At 32.7% G+C, this 25,058-nt stretch overlaps 1 protein-coding gene across 1 annotated transcript; it reads right to left on the bottom strand.

Moving 5' to 3' along the window:
- Positions 1 to 15,801: 15,801 nt before the first annotated feature.
- Positions 15,802 to 18,295, bottom strand: LOC132753947 (solute carrier family 28 member 3-like). The gene is made up of 3 exons (XM_060744519.1): positions 18,136 to 18,295; positions 16,625 to 16,805; positions 15,802 to 16,041 (listed from the first exon to the last, which is right to left on the bottom strand). The coding sequence occupies exons 1-3, from the start codon at positions 18,271 to 18,273 to the stop codon at positions 15,911 to 15,913; spliced, it is 450 nt and encodes a 149-aa protein (XP_060600502.1). The 5' UTR covers positions 18,274 to 18,295; the 3' UTR covers positions 15,802 to 15,910.
- Positions 18,296 to 25,058: the final 6,763 nt, after the last annotated feature.

Here is a 25,058-nt window from a genome sequence, read left to right on the forward strand (position 1 = left end):
AGAGCAAGACCATTGGCTTTGTAACCAAGGGGTTGCAGGTTCGATCCTTTGGCAAGGGGGAAATAACTCTATGACAATTGACCTCGGACATTGAGCATAGATGTAGTCGACTTCACCCTGATCTGAATTGGTGTGGGTGATTAGTTGGTCACGTCATGCAACTCATTTATTAATTACATTTGGTTAATTATTTATATTCTTCTCTTGTTTGTTTAATATGTTAATATATCTTTTTTATATATCATATTGGTTGTGCTAGATTATATATTTATCAATTATTGTTTTTTTATTTTATAACATCTTCCTATTATTTCCACTGTATATCTTATCTATGTTATATTATATTTTTCTTTGTCATTGAAAATCTTTTTGACTATAATGCTTTCATATATTATGACTACCAAATAGTTTAATAATAAAAACGTTTTTTAGGTTAAATTATAATAAGCTACTAACTTAACCGTAATTTATAAAAATGACTGGCCTCTATTTTGTTTAAATTTTAACGCTACCTAATACATTTGAACCGTAGCTTTGTATATTTATAGGAAATTTTTTCATGTGGATTATTGATAACTTTTGCATTGTGAAATATAAATTTGAACGTATTATTTGACATGATAATCGGTATATTCCTTCTTGGACATGAGTTTGTGATATAAACGTTGTTCCTTTTTTTTCATGATCAAGGTCTGGATAGGGTTCTATAGACAACTTGTGTTATGTCCATTAAAGGCCCATTAAGTCCCAAAAATATGTCAAAAAAGAGTTGAATTTCACTCAAAAGTATGGTAAAGGTTTTTACTTTTTATTTTATCAAACAGTATTTTGTAAGATTTGTTGTAAATTTCTATAATATCAGGTAATTTTAAGTATTTTTTGGTAAATTTATGATTGTGATAATTTGAAATGATGATTGTATACATGTTTATGAAATTATTTACATGAATGTGGATAATTGTAGTAAAGTTGTTTTTTCTAGAAATATATTTGAATCAAATAAAATTGTTTTAAGCAGTATTTACTTGATTGGATTTTTGTAACCTCTTCTTCACCACTCGCAGTGAGATGGAGGGTCAACACAGATATATCTCGTCATGTCAAACTATCGGCTAATTAAAGATGTATTAAGCTCATCTTTAAGTAAAATATTTTTATTGCAGAAATTTATTTATTTATTTCTATGAAATTCTTACTGAATTTGTTTAATTTTGATAAAAGGAATATACAAACTACATGTATGCATAGGAAGCTGCATTCCTTATTACTAGTCCAGTAAAGTTGGTCCTTTCTTAAAAATAAATGCCAGGTTTTTAGCTCACCTTACAGACGTGGTCAAGTTGAGGTATAGTGATAGACTATGTTCGGTGTGCGTCATCGTCATTCGTCATCAACAATTTGGTTGTTAACACTAGCAGTCACAGTTTTGATTGGATCATCAAACTTTGTCAGAATGTTTGTCTCAATTAAATAAAGGTCGAGGTCGAATATGGGTTATCTCAGGTCAAAAACTAGGTCACAGGAGATAAAGATAGAAAAATCCTGTTTACACTCTAGTGGCTGCAGTTTTGATCCAAATATTCTGCAAATTGGTCAGGAATGTTGTTTTGATGACTTCTGATCAAGTTCAAATATGGGTCATCTCTGGTCAAAAACTAGGTCACAGGAGCTAAAAATAGAAAAATCTTCTTAACACTAGTGGCTGCAGTTTTAATTCAAATATTCTGAAAATTGGTCAGGAAGGTTGTTTTGATAACTACTAGTACTATGTCAAGTTCGAATACGGGTCGTCTCGGTCAATAAATCATGTAATAGGAGCTAAAAATACAAAAATCTTGTTAACACTCTAGTGGCTACTGTTTTGATGCAAATATATTGGAAATTAGTCGGCAAGTTTGTTTTGATCAATTTTCTATGTCAATGTTCGATTTGTGTGTCACCTGAGTCAAACTTAGTCACACTTGCCCAACATATTTGTAAAAACGTTGTTTTAACTACTTAGAGTTTCACATTTTTGAATCTATTAATTTCATCAAATCTTTGGTCAGTTGATGTCTGTCTATAGTAATTGCTCTTTTCCTTTTTTTTTTTATTATGTTTCGATCTGGTCAGGTGAGCGATCTCGGGCCATCTGGTCCTTTAGTTTAATGGCAATGCTAGTCCACTATTAATATCAATATTGTGCACGCCTCTGGTGGGGACCACCAAAACGGACAACCACCAACAACGGACGCCCCGAAAATCGCTTACATTAATAATATTTTTCTTTGTTCATTGGTTGTCGATCTATCAGTCACTTATACAACAATAAATGCAGTTTCTTCTCTAATTAGAGAAATTAGATTATATTTCATATGTAATATTTTTAATGTCTATTTTCAAGAATGTTGACATTGAAAATTTGGGGGGTTAGTGCAATACCTGAACCTCATATACCAGCTAAAAATCAATTTGCAAACTAAACAATAGAATAACCAAAACGTCAGCATTTGCTGCTGAAATATTGTATATCATGTTAAAAAAAATTCAAACGCCCTAGCATTTAAATGAATTAAATCATGTACATATCTGTCCGGACACATGGTACTGTAATGTAGACAATAAAGGTAATTTTGATACCCTCTTTTATAAGTGTCAATATAATCAGAAATAAACAAACTAGTTTGTTAGTCCAGAGAAGAAACTAGCTGTACTGTGTCAAATTTTCAGGTCTCTAGGTTTGAAATTATGAAATATTTATGGAAAAATGTTCAAAATGTGTCCGGTTGATGGTCCCTGACCAGTTTAGTGTGTAGAGTTTAAAATATAACACATGTACATGTTTGAAATCAAAATATGTTTATTTCATAATTATCATTATTTACAAAGATCAAATTGGTATTAGTACTAGTATATCTTTAATGTTCAAACAATGTCCTTTGCATGGAAGTTACTGTCCTAACGAGCTTCAGATATCCGTGTAGTGACCTTGTTACAGAGTAAGCCAGTAGGTAAATAAGCGCTGAGTAGGGATTTGGAAGGTGACAATCGGCCCAGCTAGAATGAATAGTGGATCTCTCAATGCTTCACTAAGTTATATATATATATATATATATCAGAGTGTTTTCAGATACTCAATATTTCGCGCTGACAGTCTATGAAGGTCGTGGCTTTAACTTTCGATCGCTTCTCTGGATAAGAGCAGTCGCGAAAACGTCTCGGAATTCTTTTATTGAGAGAAGCTTATCCAAGGGCGTATATCAATGGAACGTCGTGGTTTAACCAGGAGCCTGTGTGTTATTAGAAATAATGTACAGAGGTCTTCCTCCACCATAAAGCTGGAAAGTCGTTATATGACAGAGTATACGTGTCTGGCCGAAAAACCCCGAAAAAGAATCTATCGTGACTTGTTGTTTCTCAGACATAAAACTCATGTTTTGTTTTCTTTGATGTTCAATAATGCTGGTGTGTTAGAAGTGTTCACCAAATAACTTATGTTTTTTGTATTAATAGGAGACATATGTTGAGCTGATTTATCTACGGGTGTAGTGAAATGTTGGCCATTTTATCGGTGTCATTGTACGCAGTGTCCTATAGGTTTGGGACGCTTGTCCTTCGCATCAACAGCGAAAATAAATTTCACAAAAGCTCTATTTAAAAATAAATACTCATGTGATAGAGCCGTCAAAAAGGTGCTCGCGCTATTAGCAATCGCTGGTCACTACCATTCAATAAGACTTGTAGAATAATATACCGAGTAATATTGTAATGAGCTTTAATTTGCATGACTTGATTTAATGGTTTCAAAAATATTGTTCAATCAAAATCTTCAAAAGTGTTGACATGTAACTAGTGTTTTTGTTTTCATCTACGTGCATATTGTATATTTACAATCTTAATTAAGATGGTAAGTAGATGGAAAAGTAGGTTTTTAGGCAGCGAAATATACTACGTTACCTAGCACAAGTGATATTGTCTTTACGAACACAATGAGCATGGGAATTAAAAGACTTGGGCAAACCAATTTGTTCTGGCGGGGTTTCGCGGTTTCTGCCTAAAACGCCACTGTTCTTTGTTCAGCTGGCAATAAAACATCTAAAACATCATTGAATACCGATACCATTGCTATTTAGTTAGAATTATCATCTAGGTATAGATAATATGCCCAACGCACATTCCCTCAAACTAAAAGGACATTACAAATGTAAGACAGGTGATGGGGAGGGTCGGTTGATTATTGATTTTCACGAATGTACTCAATTTCAGAGGAAAAAAAGACAAATTCTAATTTGATTTAAAAAATATTTATATATAATCAGTAAATTATATTAAAGAACTTTCGTTGAAAATATACTGTAATGATCTTTCTGACATCTTAGTTTTATGTTAAAAAACTGATTGTCACATAGTAGCTTTTCAGTCTCTTTTACTTCAGTTGAATACTTTCTGGCGGATCGCCTGCTGGTACTCTGGCATACCTATAAGAATAAAGAAAGAACTTAATAAATATTTAAAAATTAAAAAAAAATATTATAATTTGGACATTTCTGTTTACAATGTAATATGCCTAATGTATAAAAAAAAATTATAGCTTTTATTGGAAAAAAAAGAGGAAATGATTTTTTTTTCTTAAAATTAAATGTTGTTTTAGTGGGCGTTATCTTAAAGGCCCGTTTAGTGAAAAAAATTACAGTATATTTTTTTTTTTCCCTTAAAACCTGTAATATTCAAGTTAACTCATTGACCATAAAGCTGAAACATCTTTTTACTTCTATTTGAATTTAGCGTTTACTTTCAATATAGTGATTTAGTAAATTTTGTTTTAAAACATATTATATTTCTGAGTTTTAATCGTGCCTTTTAACTTCCCGGAATGAATCTCACTGTTACAATAATGGACAAATTAATCCGCAAACGAAAACCTACATCAATCCCACTAAGTCAATGACTTCTTCGTTTCCCGCCTTGTTGCTGTCGCTGCAGATACATTTTTGATCGTCCCTGCTTTTTGTGAATTTCCAGTCATGGGCTCGTTTTTGGAGGCTTAGATTGAATACTGGAGTAACTTCAGATACTTTGGTGTTCAAACACGCCATGCGGTTGGGTTTATTTGTTGACTTCTCAAAATCTTTTCCCTTCGGTTTGACTGTTCGGTCTGCAAATAACATTTTGAAATCGTCCTTGCCTGTTGTTTTTAGTACGCGCTTGTCTTCGAGGCTTAGATTGAAAAAATCTGCGGCACTTTAGATAATTCTTAATGGGTTCAGTACGCCCATTGCGGTTGTTTATTTGTTTGACTTCTCAAATATTTGAAGTGTGAGAGATGTCTCTGATTTAAGTTTTAAATTTTTTCCGACATTGGAATGAAATTTTGCGGTGTGGTTTCGTCCATAAATGGTTAAAGTGTAATGGTTTGGTTATTGGCACATGCCAGTTTGCAGTGAAATGATACCAATTTATCTTGAAATGCCAACCAGATAAAAAGGATTTGGGTCGCATTGGCCGGAAGTGGTATCCCTAACTCAGGGATTTTGGGTCTGCTGGAAAAACCATTAAAATTCCTATTTTGATATCAGTTTTGAATAATTTTAAGAACTGAATCGTATTGTTGACTTTTTCTTCAGATAATTTTTAATGGAAAAGTCACGTTTAATTCTGCCAATTTAATTGAGTACCTTTTTGTAAACGGGACTGTTTCGTTTAAATGGTACCAAATGGAAGCATTTGTGTGATCATTGCAGGTGAAATTCTGGGTAATTGGATACCCTTATTTTGCGGGTAAATTTTTTTTTTGAAGAAAGATTGGAAATGTCTCTTGGACAAGAAATTGGATTTTTTCCCATTGTAACGGATTAGATTTTCGTATGTCCACATATCGGGTTAAGCAATCGGATTAAATTGAACATCCGTCATTACCCCTGTAATACAATATTTGTCGTTGCAACCCCGAATAACATATTGGTCGAATATTCTTCTTCAAAAATAATTGTCGTCTGCTTCGGTGATGTTAGCAAAGGCGATGCCTGTAAAAAATGGCTGGACATATTTTCCGTCAAAGGGGATGAGGAACTATCATCGAAGAGTTGCTGGAAATTGGCTAACTTGATCGAAAACAGTGTGGTCAGGCAACGATATGGCCGAATGGTGACCTCAATAACTTCTTTTAAACCTAACAGAAGTTTCTTTGGCCGCTTTCCACACCATCCTATCTTTCTGTTAAATTAGCCCCCATCGTCGGTTTTTTTCCCTTTGGTGTCAATGTATTGATTACCAACTAATCGGAATGAGATCTGGACTTTTCTAATTGTTCCAATACTTGCGGGTCTAAACACCAAAATATAAAGTTCTTCACCTTGTGAATCATTGCTCAACATTTCCGAGTACTTGATATCAAATTTTCGGTTTTTCCAATATGTCCCTTAAAAAAGCGTCTACACTATTACGAAATTATAAGTAATGAACGGTTTGGTTTTTACTATAAACGGGCTTTCTGGCTTCCTTTTTCCTCGCTAAAAACGGACTTTTAATTTAGGTTAAAAGACTGTCCCAACCTTACTTTTCATTTCTTTCTCTCCTACTTTGTCCAGATACTTTCAATCAATTTCTTTTTCCTCCTCTAATTTTCTCCATCAGATTCTCCGCTTTCTAGCACGTCTGACAAATTTTCAACTGGTACCGTTATTGATAGAATTCATCTTCCTCTGTAACTTTTTAGATATGTCAACAAAATGACATCTGATATATTAGGACCATCTCCCCGCACCGATTCCCGGTGTGGTAAGTGACATGCATTCCTTCTAACAATTCGCTGTTGATACCTCCATCCTTTTCGGACAACACAATTCTGAAATTGAGAGAAAAGGAAAACTTAAAAAAAAAAACAATTACATAAAATGGTGGACAGGAAACGAAAACGAACGCACGCACGCTAGACGCACGCACCAACGAACGAACCAACAAACAGATAAATAAATAAATGCATTATCAGAAGATATTTTTTTTTCTAATAAATACAGGATTTATTTTCATTGAGTGGTATGAAAAAAAATATGTGTGTCGGTAGTTTCCGGCAAGACTTCAGTGGAAAATATGTTTCAATGCAGTGAAAAATAATTTTTACCGGAAAATACGGAAAATTGAAAATACTTTTTTATTTCATCAATATTTCTCAATTATTTCATTGATATTATTTAATAAATAAATAAATTAAACTAATTAATGATATATAACTAAATGTAAAGCAAACGTCTTACAGTACCTTTCAAATAATCTGTGTATAAGGTTTTTTCATGCTTATTTTTATAAAACTTGTTGGCTTTTGGCTTTTCCGTTTTCTTGGTGACATCCTTATATAATATTTACTTTTCCTGCGTTTAAAAAGCGGCTTTCGATATGTTTTGTATAGCTTACTGAAACCCATAGAGCTTACGTCTTTTTACGCTACGTTTTATGACGTCCATGACCGCTATTTTTGACATAACGTTCAGGGGCGACTACTATGGAAATTGCGTAGTTTAAAGTTCTTTCCCTTTACACAGCTATGATTTTTTTCTCATGAAAATGAAGGAAATTTGTTATGTTAATATAGTACAAATATTATTATGTGAACAAATGAAAACATACAAGCTTGCATAAGACATTACAATGTACATAATTTACCTAAAATATCCCTTACTCAGGATGTAGATATCCCTTACTCTGGATGTAACAGGGAACAAACATGTTGAAAATAGACGATATTGAATGAGTGTTAGTTTAATACTGAATTTATTGAATGAAGACTGATACATGTACGTACTATGCTCGCCCTTGACCGAGCTGAATCACGGACTTTAATTGAAAATTTAAGTCCGTGGTTGTAAAAAGTTCGCCTGATATAGAGGATATTATGGTGGCTGATTTGTGCCATTCGTGTTTTTGCCCCGCGACCCCGCGAAGCGAAAAGTCGAAAATTAAGAAGTTAAACTGGCGGGAGCGCGGAGCGAAAACACGCTAATTAACGAAAGCGCGGGACGAAGTTTAATAAATAAAACGAGCGAGATTTAAGAAATAAAACGGCGGAGTCGCTGGACGAAAAACACGCTTATTAACGGGGTCGCGGAGCGAAGTTCAAGAAATTAAACTTCGCCGCCCGCGGAGCGAAAACACGCTGATTTATTAAACTTCGCTCCGCGCCATGCGCGAAAATTTTTGGATCAAAAATCTTACTTGGTTGACCAGTGCTTTCTTAACAGCTTTTCTGACACATTTAATGACACCATAGTAACTGAGTGAAGCAGAACTGCCATACCAAGGTTGTACATTTCGTATGAAAATTAAATCATAAAACTTAAAAAGAAATATTTTTACTTTTAATATCTATATTTAGATATCTATATTTTTTATTTTTTATTAAGAATGAAACCTATGATTGTAAAGTACATGTAATTTTCTTGTGCATCATGCCTTTTTGTGCTTTTTTTCATTCTAGTATGTTAGTTTTGATTTGCTACAAAATGTACTTTATTAAAATATGTAGTCACATATTTTCTGTATTTTAACAGAATTTTTTTCTTTTTTTACATATGTTTATATTCAAGACAATTGCTTTATTGTTTTGATCTGTATCATTGAAACCTCATGAAGTTATATAATACATATATGTAATAATAATTATATATATTCAAAGGTCAAAAATTCTTTATGCAAATATACTTATATCATTTGAAGCTATGGACTAAATACATACAAACCTTTGAAATCTATAGCAGGCTGGCTTAGCTTAAGAGCGAGACCATTGGCTTTGTAATCGAGGGGTTGCAGGTTCGATCCTTTGGCTAGGGGAAAGAACTCTTTGACAATTGATCAAGGACATTGAGCCTAACGTATCGCTCACCCCTGATTCTGAAATCATGTGGAATTATTAGTCAGGCACTTGCAGATTAATTTACATTTTTGTTTATTTTTATTACATTTTGAACAATATTTAAAAAAAAAAATCCATGGGTCATGTGGATTATTGATTACTTTTGCATTGTAAAATATAAAATTGAACATATTATTATGATTTTGACATGAAAATCTGTATATCCCTTCTTGAACTTGAGTTTGTGATATAAATGTTGTTGTGATTTTTTCATGATCAAGGACTGGAAAGGGTCCTATAGACAAGTTGAGTTATGTTCACTTAAGGACCATTAAGTCCCAAAAATATGTCATAAAAGAGTTGAATTCACTTCAAAAGTATGGTAAAGGTTTTAACTTCTTATTTTTTCAAACAGTATTTATGTAACATTTGTTGTAAATTTCTATAATTACAGGTAATTTTAGTATTTTGGTATACATGTATATATTTATGTGTTCATTTGAAATGATTGTATACATGCATATGAAATTATTTACATGATATATAATGAGAATAATTGTAATAATTGTTTTTTTTTCTTCTAGAAATATATTTGAATCAAATAAAATTGTTTAAGCAGTATCTACGTTGATTGATTTGGTTAACCTCTTCCATGCCACATATATCTAGGTCATGTAAAACTTTAGGTATATTAAATATATGTTATGCTCATTTTTTAGTAAAATATTTTTATGGCACACTTTTATTGAAATTTATGATATTCTTTCTGAATTTGTCTAATTTGAATAAAAGGAATGTACAAACTATGCATTGGAAGTTGCATTCACTTTAACTTGTTAAGTAAAGTTGGTCCTTTCTTAAAAGAAATTTACAGTTTTTTAATGACACTATATATAATATTCATATTTCGCCCACTTAAAAGTCGAAACGGCAATCTCCTGAATTAGTCCCATCTGTATATTTTAGAAGTAACACTTGTATATAATTAACTAAAGAAATGAATCAACCTTATACATACTCCTAGTTTAGACCACGGGGTCTATATAGATGCTGTCAAAACGTGTTTGATATTTTTAAAGAGACTGCGTTATTATATTATGAATGTTTTCAAATATCAAATTTAAGCATAGTATATCTTTAATGCTCAATAATCGTCGTCTGCTCTGGATACTTACTTCAAATATGCTGTATAGCAACCTTGTATGTCACATAAAGTACTGAAGCATGCAAGTGGTAAGAGATTGACACACGGCTGAGTAGGGCCAGAAGGTGACAATCGGCCCACTTAATGAATATTGTCCCCCGAAGGCTTCAATTTGTTGAAAGATGTACATGTAATACTATTTTCTATAAATGTAATATTTCTGTTGTTATAATTCCAGTCACGTGCAGTCTAGAAAGCCCAGGGATTGTCTTTCATCGCCGTAGGTTCTTGCTTCGCAATCGTCTCGGACTTTTTCATGTGAGAAAGCTATTCAGCAAGTTTACGGAACGTCATTGGTTCTACTCAGGCGCCTGATTGTTATTAAAATAACGCATAGAGGCCTTCCTGCACCAGTAAAGCTGGAAAGTCGTTATATGACATATACTGTGTTGCTGCGACGTAAAACCCGATAAAAAAGAATCTAGTCGTACTTTTTTCGCAGAATAAAACTTAATGTTTTTCTTTTCTTTTGAGTTTCAATAAAGCTGTGTGTTTATATGTCTCCAAATATCAACTATGTGTTTTGTATTAATAGGAGACACATCACGAGTGATTTTTCTACGGTGTCGTTAATGTTGGCCCATTTTATCTTGCCATGTACCATTGTCCTATAACCTTTCCTTTTGATCAACACAAATAATATTTCACAAAGCTCTATTAAAAATAAATACTCATGTGATAAAGCCGTCGAAAAGGTGCTCGCGCTATCAGCAATTGCTGGTCACTACCATTCAATATGACTTAGTAAATATACCGGTAATATTTGTGTATAGGCTTAATTGCACGAATTGATTTATGTTTCAAAGATTTGTTCAATAAACTTCCTTCAAAAGTTTACGTATGTGAAGTAGTTTTTTCGTTATCTATAATTGTGTAGTCACAATCTTATTACAGACGTTAATAGATGGAAAAAGTAGTTTTTAGCACGACGAAGAAAATTCCGTACCAATATTTGTGATACTACTACGAGTATACGACTGAATTTGTCAAAACAATGAGCATGAATTAAAGAAACTTGGGCAACATTTGTTCTGTTTTGCTACTAAACGCCATTCTTCATTGTTCAGCTGACAATAACACATCTAAAACATCATTGAATACCGATACCAATGCTATTTATTTAGAAAAATCATCAAGGAATAAACGCACATTTCCTCAAACTAAAAGGAAAGTGCAAAAGGAAGACAGATGATGGGGAGGGTCGGTTGATTATTGATTTTCAAGAATGTACTCAATTTCAGGAGAAAAACGACATATTCTAATTTCATTTAAAAGATATTTATAATCAGTAAATTATATTTAAGAACTTTCGTTGAAAATATACGTTGACGATGTTTCTGTCATTTAGTTTTTTATGTTAAAAATAACTGATTGTCACATAATAACTTTGCACTCTCTTTTACTTCAGTTGGACTCTTCCGGATGGATCGTCTCCTGGTACTCTGGCATACCTATAAGAATAAAGAAAGAGCTTATTTAAAAAATTAAAAATGTATAATTGACATTTCTATGTTACCTGTATATTCTAATGTATAAACAAAATATACTGCTTTTATGAAATAAAGAGGAATGATTTCTTTTATTCTTACTTTATTAAAGATAAGTATGATCTTGTTTAGTGTTAGGGAGCGTGTGTATTCGTACGAAGGGGCCTCGTGCATTTCACGTGCTCTCTATGAAGCAATTACGAGTATTTATTTATTTTTTTCTTTTAATTATAAAGATCCCATGTGCATATTTAGAGAAATAATGAGGCAACGTGTATCATTTCATCATTACTGTATTACTCCCATATGTATCTCCTAGACTGGACTCAATACTTTATTAATTACTATAGTTCTCGTAATCTTTTAGGTTCTTTTTAACATATATTGTATTGGTAGATTTACATTTGATTAATTCTGTGTTTTAAAGAGTTTTCTGTATCAAAACTTTTTTCAGCTCTCGAATCTACAAGATTTATCTGCAAATAATACCGGATGTCTATTGTTTATCTTCGTCCAATATCGAACTGGCCTCATCAACTCCTATTCTATGTTGGTCAATTAATCGCCTGGGACTCTTCTCTCCGTGTTTGATACTGTGTGAACCTCTCTCATTCTGTCCTCATAATCACGTAACACTTTGTCTCCGTCTAGTACTCGTTGCCTTGAATTAGTGGATAATATTTCTCTCATTTACATATGCGCTTCAGTTGTTTGGAACGAGCTTTATAGATTTGCCATAAGTCTGCACGTGGACTCTGCTAGTGAGTGAACCATTGTGTTACCAAACATCTCACATGCTCGTTTTCGCCTCTTCTCTTTACTTCTTATGAATACTTCTCACTATATGTTCAGCTCCCTGTCCGTGGTAGCTGTGCCGGGTGCTACACAATCCATATATACGTCTGCCCTGTTTGTTGTGCATTAGTCACGCGCTCGTCTTTCGCAGACGCGTTATGATGATATTATCTGCTGGCCACTTGAGATATCTTGGTGTTTCAAAAAACACGCCATGCGGTTGTTTATTTGTTGACTTCTCGCATATGTTGAAGTCATGTCTCTGTTTAGAGTTTAATGTTACAACAGTGATAAATTTGCGTGATGGTTTCGTCCATATGTCTAAAGTGTAATGTTTGGTTATTGGACACATGCCAGTTGCTAGTGAAATGATGCCAATTATATCTTTAAATGCCAACATATAGATTATGGGTCGTATTGGCCGAGTGTATCCAATCAGATTTTCGTCTGCTGGAAAACCATAAACTTCCTTTGATATCAGTTTTGCATATATTAAGAACTGACATGCGTAGTTGTTGACTATTTTCTTCAGATATTTCAATGGAACAGTGACGTTAATTCCGCAAATTGATAGGTGCCTTTTTGTAAACGGGACTGTTTCTGTAAATGGTACAATGGAAGCATTAGTGCGATTGAATGCTGGTGAATACTGGGTAATTGGAGACTTATTTTGCGGGTATAAATCTTTGAAGAACATTTGCATGTCTCTTGGACAAGGGCTGGATTTTCCACATTGCAATGGATTGAGATTGTCGTATGTCAACATATCGTTAGCAATCGGATTAAACTGACATCCGTCATTTACTTGTAATACAATATTGTCGCCTGATTCCCGCTGTAATATATTGTCGAATATATCCTGCTCAAAAATATTGTCGTCTGCTTCGTGATGTAGCAAAGCGATGCCTGTAAAAATGGCTGGGCATATTTTGTCGTCAGGGGATGAGGAACTATCATCTAGAGTTGCTGGAAATTGGCTAGCTTGATCAAACAGTGTGTCATCAACGATATGGCCAATATGTGACTCAATAACTTCTTTATCTACAGAATTTTCTTTGCCGATTTCAACATCATCTATATCTTTCTCGGTTACCTCACTGTCGATTTCCTTCGTTGTCAGGGTATTGATATCACTATCATTTACAGGTGTGTCGAATGATCTGATTTTTCTATTTTTACCAACACTTGCGGGTCTAATACAGAAACTATAAAGTTCCTCAACTTGTGAATCATCGTTGACTTCCGAGTACTTGATATCAATTTTTGGTTTTTCAATATGCCTTAAGAAAGCGTCTACACTATTACAAAAATTATAGTATGAACGGTTTGGTTTTACAATACTCTTTCTGGCTTCTTTTTCCTTGCTGAAACGGTCTTTTAGTTTACTTAAAAGACTTTCAACCTTACTTTTCATTTCTTCCTCGTCAACTTTTCCAGAGACTTTCCAATCAATTTCTTTTTCCTCCTCTAATTTTCTCATCATTCTCCGCCTTTCAAGCACGCTGACAAATCTTTCACTGGTATCGTTATTGATAGAATCATCTTCCTCTGTAACTTTAGATATGTCATCAACAATATCTGATATATCAGAACTATCACCGGCACCATCGGTGTGTGGTAAGTGACCTGCATTGTCTAACAATTCGCTGTTGAAACCTTGGTTAGTTGACAACTCTGAAAATGAGTGAGAGAAAGGGAAAACTTACAAACAAACACAAAAAACACCATAAACAAACAATTACTTCAATAGGTTTACAGTGATCCGTATTGTTGATCATTGTTAAAAGTAACTTAAAACAAGTTTTATTTAGGTGTTGTTGTTGATCTTTCTATCATCAAATATAAATTGCTAAATTATTTTAGTATATAGGGATGTCCATTCTGACCAACGTGAAATATGTTAACGTTGTCCTTAACTTCACAATATGTAATAAAAATGATTAATAAATAAATTCCGTCGATCAAATCACTCAGATTTGATAAATGAATAAATAAATGAATAAATAAATAAATAAATAAATAAATAAATAAATAAATAAATAAATAAATAAATAAATAAATAAATAAATAAAATAAATAAATAAATGAATAATTAAATAAATAAATAAATAAATAAAATAAATAAATAAGTAAGTAAATAAATAAATAAATGAATAAATAAATAAATAAATAAATAAATAAATAAATAAATAAATAAATAAAATAAAATAAAATAAAATAAAATAAAATAAAATAAAATAAATAAATTATTTATTAACGATTTAAGAAATATTTCAAAATGATTCTATAGAGCTCTTCCCCTACCGTCAGCAGTAATTTCAACCAATTTTATTTCTGGATAATAACAATGTAAAGCAAAATTTTATCATACCTTTCAAATACTCTGTAGATATGTTTTCCATGCTTATTTTATAAAGTTCTTGCTATTCGTTGCTTCGTGACATTCTTTTAAATGTGTTTGCTTTCCTGCGTTAAAATGCGTCTGTTGATATGCGTTTGTATAATAAACTGAAAACCATAGAGCTAACGTCTTTTTACGCTAATTTATATGACGTCATGACGTTATTTTTGGCAAAACGTCCAGGGGCGACTACTAATGGTGTGAAGTTCTTTCCCTTTGCATGGAGTTCAGCAATGAGAAAGGTCGTATGAATTATTAAAGGCCTCATTATGCCTCAGAAATGCATATTTATTATATTAATCTTTAGAAATGTCCAACATATGTTTAGTTATGTTTTAATAATGGAGTTAGAGTGTGTAAGATGCTTTACAACAGAAGAAAATAACAAATGTTGGATGTGCAGTAATGTTTTGTAAAATGAAAACAAAGTAGTATTTGAAAGAAAAAAAAATGATAGCATTTCTGAGCCATAATGACCCTTTAATCTGTTTTTGTATTTGTAAACTCATCTTGAGTTGAGCCGCTTTAAAGTGAACTTAAAACTTAACACTCAACTATTATAAAAACATCTTTATTTTATAAAATCATATATATAATAAATGCGACAAAATTTAGAAAAAAATCTACATAATTATATAGAGGATATTTGTTTAGTTCAGTGTAAGATCGAAATATATTTCACCGAGTGAGCACCAAAAGGTATATTTCACGAGTGGCGCAGCCACGAGTGAAATATGAACTTTTGGTGTTCACGAGGTGAAATATATTTTGATCTTACACTAAACTAAACAAATTTTCTTTTTATTATATGCAAAGAAACGTTTAAAAAGACATTTAAGCATAGTACTTAATGAAAAGGGCGCCAAATAATAATACAACGTGACGTCATTTACGACGTCACGTCATTAAGTTGGTTTCCATTATTGTGAACGCTTGTATTTCACTGAAACAACGTACCGGGCTCAAATATTCAAAACAGTGAAATTATCAAATTGATAATTTCACTGTTTCAAACAGTGAAATTACCAGTTTATAAATCACTGATATATTTCTATAAACCACCGAAAAGCATGTAATAAATAATAATAATAATTATGTTGAAATGTATATGATATTTGAGACACAAAATATAAAGGGTAAAGTCTGTTTATAAATGAAAAGATGTATTACTTTAAAAGATTATGAACTGTAAAATATTTTTAAGATTGTGAACTATTGAACAACGATGATAAAGTTGTATTTAAAGTAAAGTTCAAAGTTGATGCCACTTCCGCCGTATTCATAAACGGTGATATAGTAACAAGTGACAGTGACGTCTGGAATAACACCCCTGTAATGAAAATAATACATATATTGTATAATTTTGATAACGAATGGCTACCATAAGTAAAAATAAATTGTTCTTATTAAACAAAAGTTTTATAAGGAGAAGCGGTTGAAGTTTTAGCCTAATCGGTGATTTAGCACCAAATAATGCAAAGATCCTTGAACATACGTGATACTTTGAAACAAAAGTGTATTTACAACATCATACGTGATAGTATGAAACAAAAGTGTATTTACAACAACATACGTGATACTTTGAAACAAAAGTGTATTTACAACAAATGGTCCTATATATGCGAATGCGCTGGTTTTTGTTTTCGGACCAAATGTAGCATTAATGTGACTGGGAAATTAGCGGTATTTTACCATCAGCAAGTCCCCACAAGAAGGTCCTGATGCTAGGACCAGGGCAACAAATAGTTTGTGAAAGATGGCTACAATAATTTTGTAAAGAAATTTTGATTTGATTCAAAGAAACACCGCTTAGGTCCGAAAGCCTTAAACATTTTTCCCGGGTATCTTTCTTATAAACCGTTCTGCGTGCTTTTAAACAGTTCATATACATGTATATTAATATAAAATGTTACCTGCTACGCACGCTGTCATGAAGCATGCAATGTTTCCATTTATCATAGACCGTAAAGATAGCTGGGCGAATTGCGAGCGTCTTTCTGGAGCTGATGACGTCAGACTGCCCAGATTTATACCCAGAGCTGCTATACTCCCGAATCCACATAGAATGTATGTTGCCAATACGGCAGACTTTTCCTGAAAACGATAATAAATATGTTGGGATTGTATTAAAATGATGTGATCATAGAGTGAACATGTTACATTTATTGTGAACATGTTAGATTTATTGTGAACATGTTTGATTTATTGTGAACATATTAGATTTATTGTGAACATATTAGATTTATGGGAACATGCTAGATTTATTGTGAACATGTTAGATTTATTGTGAACATATTAGATTTATTGGAACATATTAGATTTATGGGAACATGTTAGATTTATTGTGAACATGTTAGATTTATTGTGAACATATTAGATTTATTGGAACATATTAGATTTATGGGAACATGTTAGATTTATTGAAGCGTTTTCCGCTAAACTTATGCATCGCAAGTTAGAGCACTATATATAGTGGTGTTTTTGTGTAATAAGTTCATGAAAGGGTCACAACACGTGTGAAAATCTAAATTGGTAAATAAACAGAGCGAGTTCGATAATAATAATAATAATAATAATAATAATAATAATAATAATAATAAAGAAACAACAACAAAAAAAAAACACAACAACAAACAAACGAACTCGTAAAAAACATTCTATCTATCTTTCAATATTGTCAAAACCCTAGCGGGAACCTAGATATCATTATTGTAGGAATGCAAATTTAGAAATAGTCTTCTAAGTGGATACAATATTAGCTGCGTCACGACAAAACCAACGTTATGTGTTTGCGACCAGCATGGATCCAGACCAGCCTGCGCATCCGCGCAGTCTGATCAGGATCCATGCTATTCGCTTACAAACCCTATTACAAGAAAGGAAACTGATAGCGAACAGCATGGATCCTGATCAGACTGCGCGGATGCGCAGGCTGGTCTGGGTCCATGCTGGTCGCAAACGCATAACGTTGGTTTTGTCGTGACGCGGCTCATATATTGTATAACTTTACTCCCGCTTCCTGGAGTATTCCAGAAAGTCGAAATAAACTTTCACCACGCTAAATATCTTCAAATTATTTAAACATATTTTAATCTGGACAAAACCATTCATCATTTTTACGGAAAATTTCAGAATATTTACAGATTGAATAGCTGTCAGTGCAGACAAAGATATTTGTATGCTCTTGTTCTTATGGGTAGAATTTATTTACACTAGCAGGTTAAGTGTTAAATGTTTCAAAATATAATTCATAGACACGTTTCATTTTAATGATCATATTTTTTTTGGTAAAATACTACACACATATATACATTATTTATACATTATATCCTTACACACATTTATGCACAATATGCGTAACAAGATACTTTAACACATAGTATAGATAAAACAAGTTCAAGACGTGAGTAGAATTAATACTTACATCAAGGGAGCCTTCTTTAATCATGGTCCCTAAATCGGCGTAAGCGAGGAATTCATTAATGACAATTTTCTTCCCGATCAATGCGCCAACAGTTTTTGTATCAGACCATGGGACGCCGATGACAGCAGCTAGTGGCATGAATATGTATGAACATATTAACTGAAAGTGAAGAAAGCAACTGCCTCATATATTGCATATATTTAAAGACTCATTGTGCTTCAGAAATGCTTTCAATTTTATTTCTCAAAACCATTCATTTTTGGGGTAATTTGTAACAGTTACAAAAGAAAGAAAGAAAGAAAAAAACAACAACAACAAAACCCAATTGGATGAACCAACGTTTGCTTCTTTTGCCCTGTTTGTAATTGTATAACTGTGGTTCATTTGTATTTTGTATGGAAGTGAAATACTACATTGTTTACGTTTTTCTACCTTAACGAACATTCAGGCACGTTCAGCCTACTTTATTCAGTTGTTAAACTTCTAACATGCTCTAAATCTATTTTTAAATCATTATATGTAAACGCATGTTTGAGATTTACTGATTTAAAAGAATTAAAAAATATTGATTTTTATGAAGCATAATGTGAACATGTACGTAATATTTTCTATATTAATATATAGCGAATCTAGCATATGCAACAGGAGACCAAGACATAACAAAATCACTGTGAGATATGGATATTTAATATTCGCTTTGAGATATGTTCAAATATAAGAGTAAGATTCAATATGATGTGTGAGGTATATTCAATAGTTACTTAAAGGCCCATTAGGCCAAAAACAGGCATTTTATTTTTATTTGTCAAAAGCTTTATAAATTTGTTGTCCTGTCCTGTTTACATCATTATTCATTTATTTTTTGTTTACATTTTGCGTTTCTTTCATCACAATCATGATAAGTACAAATGTATCTTACTACATGTATCTCTTAAATCATTATTCAAATAATTATAATAAAACACACATTTGCCATTTATAGACAGGACTGATTTTGAGAATTTGGCTCCCTATAAGATGCTAGAGGCATTTTGTAGTACAAGTGGTATCTTGGTGTATTTTACCTATTTAAGGTTTGATGAATCCGATAAAGGTGGATACCAAACTGAAAAACTTGATCTTGACCATTGAAATGGTCATTTAAAATGACCACTAAAATGGCCGCCAAATTTCTTTATCATTAATGGATGATATAGCAAAAAAATCTTTAAGGAATGGAAAAGCCTGAAATTTGTCACAAAGCATGTTCAGGTAAATACTACGGAATGCCGTTAGGGCCATCGCCTATGAATGTGTTGATCTAAAACGCGATAGTCGATAGTACGATGGTGAAAACGCGAAATCACGAAACTATCGTGTTTTCACCATCGTACTGTCGCGTTTTCACCATCGTAGTTTCGTGATATCGCGTTTTCATCATCGTACTGTCGAGTATCGCGTTTCAGATCAAACCATTCATAGGCGATGGCCCTAACGGCATTCCGTAAAATACAAATTAGACACCAAAGCAGAATTAAAACAAAACAATCCAATATTGCCGAAAAATCCAAGAAGGCGGACATTTTTTATAGGCCAATAATAAGTAATATTAAAGATAGTACTGAAAATTTTAAGGCAGCGAACACTACACTGCCCTATCTGCTAGATATAGAGCTTCATGTATTTTATCTGGCACTCTATCATATAGAGCGGCTACTCAGATTCCTATTAAAGGCACCTTTCTCTGATTCTTGGGTGTTGGTGTTCGTTTTTCTGTTATCGGTCGACGGTCGTCGTCTTCGTTCTTCTGTTATGGGTCCTCGTCGCAGTTCTCTTGTTTTGGTCCTTATCTTCGTTCTTCTGTAATCGGTCCTGGTCTCAGTTCTTTTGTTGTCAGATGTTCTGTTATCGTCCTCGTTTCTGTTGTCAGTTCTTCTGTTATTGGTTCCTGTCCTGTTCTGTTATCAGTTCTCGTCTTCGTTCTTCTCCGTTCTTTTGTCATCGGTGCTCGTCTCTTTTCTTCTGTAATCAGTCCTGGTCTCCGTTTTCTTGTTGTCAATTCTTCTGTCATCGGTTCCCGTCTCTGTTATACTGGTATCGGTCCTCGTCTCTATTTTTCTGTTATCAATCCTCGTCTCAATTATAATTGTCTTGTTGTCAGTTCTGTTTTTGGTCCCTCTCCTGTTCTTCTGTTAGCGGTCCTGGTCTCTGTTCGGTTGTAGTCAGTTCTCCTGTTATCGGTCCCTGTCTCTATTGTCAGTTATTCTGTTACCGGTACCTATCTCTGTTCGCTTGTTGTCAGTTCTTCTGTTATCGGTCCCTATCACGTGCGCTTGTTGTCAGTTCTTCTGTTCTCGGTCCCTGTCCTGTTCTTCTGTTAGCGGTGCTCGGCTCTGTCCGCTTGTTTCCAGTTTTTCTGTTATCGGTGCCTGTCTTGTTCTTCTGTTAGCGGTGCTCGGCTCTGTCCGCTTGTTGTCAGTTTTTCTGTTATCGGTCCCTGTCCTGTTCTTCTGTTAGCGATACTCGTGTCTGTTCGTTTGTTGTCAGTTTTTCTGTTATCGGTTCCTGTCTCTGTTCGTTTGTTGTCAGTTCTACTGTTATCGGTCCCTGTCTCTGTTCTTCTGTTATCGGTCCTCGTCTCTGTTCGCTTGTTGTCAGTTCTTGTCTCCGTTCTTCCTTCTGTTATCGTTTGTCGTCTTGGGTCCTTGTTTCCTGATCCGTTAAGGTCTTCTCTTGTCATTCTGTGTCGATGTCCTGGTTTTGTCAGTCTTGTAGTCATTTATTCGTTCAGTGGAGTACGGGGGATCGAACTCAACGACCCCTTGATTTGTAGGCAGACAGTGTTACCACTGCACCATAGCGCCCGGCTCTGAATAAGGAACCATTTTTGAAATGTCCTTTATACATTAAATAACTTTTTTCAATGGCTTTAACAAAGGGTGTATTACAATTATATTTTAACACCTCTATTATGTAGCCAACCCACGTGACTTTTATATATGGTCAAAGAAAATATTACTCGATTTTTTTTACAAGTAATATTTTTTACAGATAACTTTCTGTTACTTTAAGATATTCTGGAAATTTATTGGAGGGTCCCGGAATTCTAAATGTATATCAAATGATGTGATAATCTTCTTGTAGAATTTTCTCAAAACCGTGACTGAATTCCAAAATTTCGAGGAGCTGCCATGGTATAGCAAGCACACATAGCAATCATCCGGTTTCAGACATTTTATGACTTGATGGAAATATGGTGTTGTTGTTGCTGTTGTTGTTTGTGTTGATTTTGACTTTAACTTTAAATTTTCAAATTAAATCGCCACTTATTTTAAAACAAGATGGTAAACATTTGTTGTTTTCTGTATTTTTGTTAAGAATGTGATAAATTATACAAATGACTTTTTAATATTATCGATTATCCATCGTATACCTTAATGCAGTTTATAATTGAATAAAAAAAATGAATTATGCAGATATTATTTTCGGCAGAAAACAGCAAATACAAACAAAAACACACACAAAAAACTTACATGCAGCATACATGTGTAATGTTCACAGTGTGCTGAAAAAACGGCTCTTTATTAATTTCAACATTTCAGCAAGTGACTCATCTTATAAAAGAATGGGACAAGAAATGTTGTTGTAACCATTTAAAAAGTAAGATTTGTAATTTGTAAGTTCAATATTTTTTACCTACTTTGCTCAAACCTCAATAAATACATTTTATATATAAACCTGAGGTACAGAAAATTAGACAGAAAACAACTTTCATAGATTGAGATAGAGCCATAATGTCTTAGATAATAGGGTTACAAAAGGAGTTTTTTGATTCCTGATAATGTTTTTAAGTAGAATAAACATAATACAAACTTATATTCTTAAAATTTTGTATGCCTTAATTTCAATTTTTTTATTAATACGTGCAATTATGTAATTATTATGTTTTAAGTTAGTTTCTGGAGAGTAAAGGCTTCACAAAGGTGCTATCTATATATGTCCATCTATGTAAATGTCATCAAGAGATGTTTTGCATGTGGAAGAAATGTATTTTTCAGACTGTAAAATGAAACAAAAAAAATTAAGAGACGATATTTGCTGATGTATAGAATTAAGTTTTCTTTCTTTTTATTACTTTTGACATTTAAGTTATTTATCAATTTCAGCTTTGCTTTTCTCTAAACAGCCTCACATTGTCAGAATTGTCAGCAAAAATAAAAATTGAGGTACCACATGGGGAAAATCTTAAGAAAGTTAGTTTTCGTCATTGAAAAGTGTGAAATTATATTTTTGATAATTTTTCACTGTGAAATTATCGAATATAATTTTCAACGGATAAATCAGTAATTCACTGAAATTCATAAAATAAAAACTATAATACTAATGTTAGTGAAAGTCATATCTGCTAAAAATGTAAACGCTATCGTTACTTCGACAGTAGCACAGCTGGTTAAGTGATTGACTGATGTGTGAGAGGTCTATGGTTCGATTCCTACTGTTGCCTTTTTTTAAAGACCTACTGTTTTTGTTTTTTTTTGTTGTTGTTGTTGTTTTTTTTTTTTTTGGGGGGGGGGGGGAGGGGTTGCAATATATATTTTAAAACACTTTTTGTCTCGGTTTGTGTTGTATTTATGACACTGAAATGACATTTTTGACATTTCAAAATAATTTTTTAATACTAATTTAAACCATAAATACCATAATAAGTGCAAAATATATGAAAACAAAATGAACAACTTAAAAAAAAAAATAGCTACAAATTATGTTGAAAATTACGGAACATCTGAAGTAACTTTTTCCACACTTTCTCCCGGAATTGAATTCGTTTTTACGAGATAATAATTCCCAATTAGAAATATTATTTCGTTTTAACGAAATATAAATTTTTTATTTTATGCTTTTCAGTGGATTACTGATTTATCCGTGAAAATTATATTTGATAATTTCACAGTGAAAATTATCAAAATATAATTTCACTTTTTTCAATGACGAAACTACTTTTTTAAGACTTTCCCCATGTGGTACCTCAATTTTATTTTTACTGACAATTCTGACAATGTCAGGCTGTTAAAAGAAATAGCAAAGCTGAAATAGATAAATAACTTAAATGTCAAAAGTAATAAAGAGAGAAAACTTACTTCTATTCCTTCAAATTCCAATCAACAAATTTCGTCTCTAAATTTTTTTGTTTCGTTTTTACAGTCTGAAAAATACATTCCTTCCCCATGCAAAACTGCTCTTGATGACATTTGGGCATATTAAAGTATCCTACGAGCAATAACTGCCGTATGCTTTATGAAAAATTGAAAAGCATTGACAGCCATCACTCGTAAAATAAGTAAAACAACCCAGCGTTCCTTAGCAAGCTTCCAAGTTTTCCATTTTCCTAGCTCCTTTTCTGAATGTTTTCACCTCTGTCAACACTTATTTTTTGTCTGTTACAATCCTCAAATAAGTTTTCTTTCTTTTAAAAAGGTGTATGACTAACAAATCCAAATTATATCCTTCTGAATCTTACACAATTATTTTCCTCCCATGAAATACACAACTTTAAAAAATGGCTGCCGCTTACATTTTACAAAGCCAGGTCTAATATAAATTCGCAGTAAGTAACAGAAATATGGATGGATGGTTGGACTTTTTCTCCTACAAGAATTGTTTGTTTTTATTATTAAAACAAGCGATCATTCATATTTTTTTAATAAAATGAATAAATATCACCGTCATTTAACCTTGATTAGCGGACTTATTTTTCAGCTCAAGACTTCTTGTTTTAAATGAGAAATTCCGTCTAAATGGGGCTCTCAATTGGGGAAACAGATTTTAATATTAACGTTAAAATTATGGAAATTTCGTTTTAACTTGTTTTTAAGCATAAAATAAAAAGAAAATTTGTCTGTTTGTTGTGTAAGATGTAATTTCTCGTGAACTTTAAAAACAGTATTCTCACTCGTGGCTACGCCACTCGTGAGAATACCGTTTTTAAAGCCCACTCGATGAAATAAAATTTCATCTTACACACAAACAAACAAATATCCTCTATAAATTACGAAATATTGATTAGTTATTATGAAATATTATTCCGTAATAATTACGAAATATTAATTTGTTATTACGAAATATTTATTATTTCATAATATTTATAAAGACGGATTTAAAACTAAGTTTATTGTTAAATATAAGTCAAGTAAACAAAACAAATTTAAAGTGATTTTTTTTCAATCCAGTCATATACCTTACCGCGCTAGTAAAACAGTACTGTATATAACTGTTAATTGAGCCATTAGGCTTATAATCGTTATATTTGGTGGCCAATCTCATTAAAATCTGATCATATTGAATAATCATTTGATTTTGACAAGAATAATTAATTGCACCATACTGTATCATAGTTTTAATGACCTATTTTAGTATTATTAAGCGGCCATTTTGAATTGACTTTTTAAAGGTCAAGGTCAATTTTATTTTCTTGGTATCCACCCTCATCGTCTTCAGCATACCCATATTAGGTTAAAACACTCAAGATATTACTTGTACTATAAAATGCCTCTAGCATTCATATTTTCTTAAAATCAGTCCTGTCTATTATAGATATGATATACTTATATATTTTTCAGTAATATCTTCCTGTAATGGGACGATCAAACTTCTCCTAGTCTGGTAACAATGGGAACGTCCTCGGCTATTATTTATAATAACCTCTGAGTTAATACGCCTGGAAATAGTTTGACCGCGTCCTTATCCAAAGACTGACGGAAAGGGCCGAAAAGTTGCGATTGAGTCTGGCAAATAGTCCAATCGTTAAACATCGGCTCTTTCCGTATACTTCGGGTGAGAGACCTTGTCACACCAACACAATTCGCCTGAATTGTAAGGCAGTGTTCGTCTGCTAGAAAAAAAAAGTCCTCTTACACTTGTGAATATTAAAATATTACTGTTATTCT

Source organism: Ruditapes philippinarum, unplaced genomic scaffold (genome assembly GCF_026571515.1).
Source record: "Ruditapes philippinarum isolate M1 unplaced genomic scaffold, ASM2657151v2 ctg8428_1_1_1_1, whole genome shotgun sequence".
NCBI classification, from domain to species: Eukaryota; Metazoa; Mollusca; class Bivalvia; order Venerida; family Veneridae; genus Ruditapes; species Ruditapes philippinarum.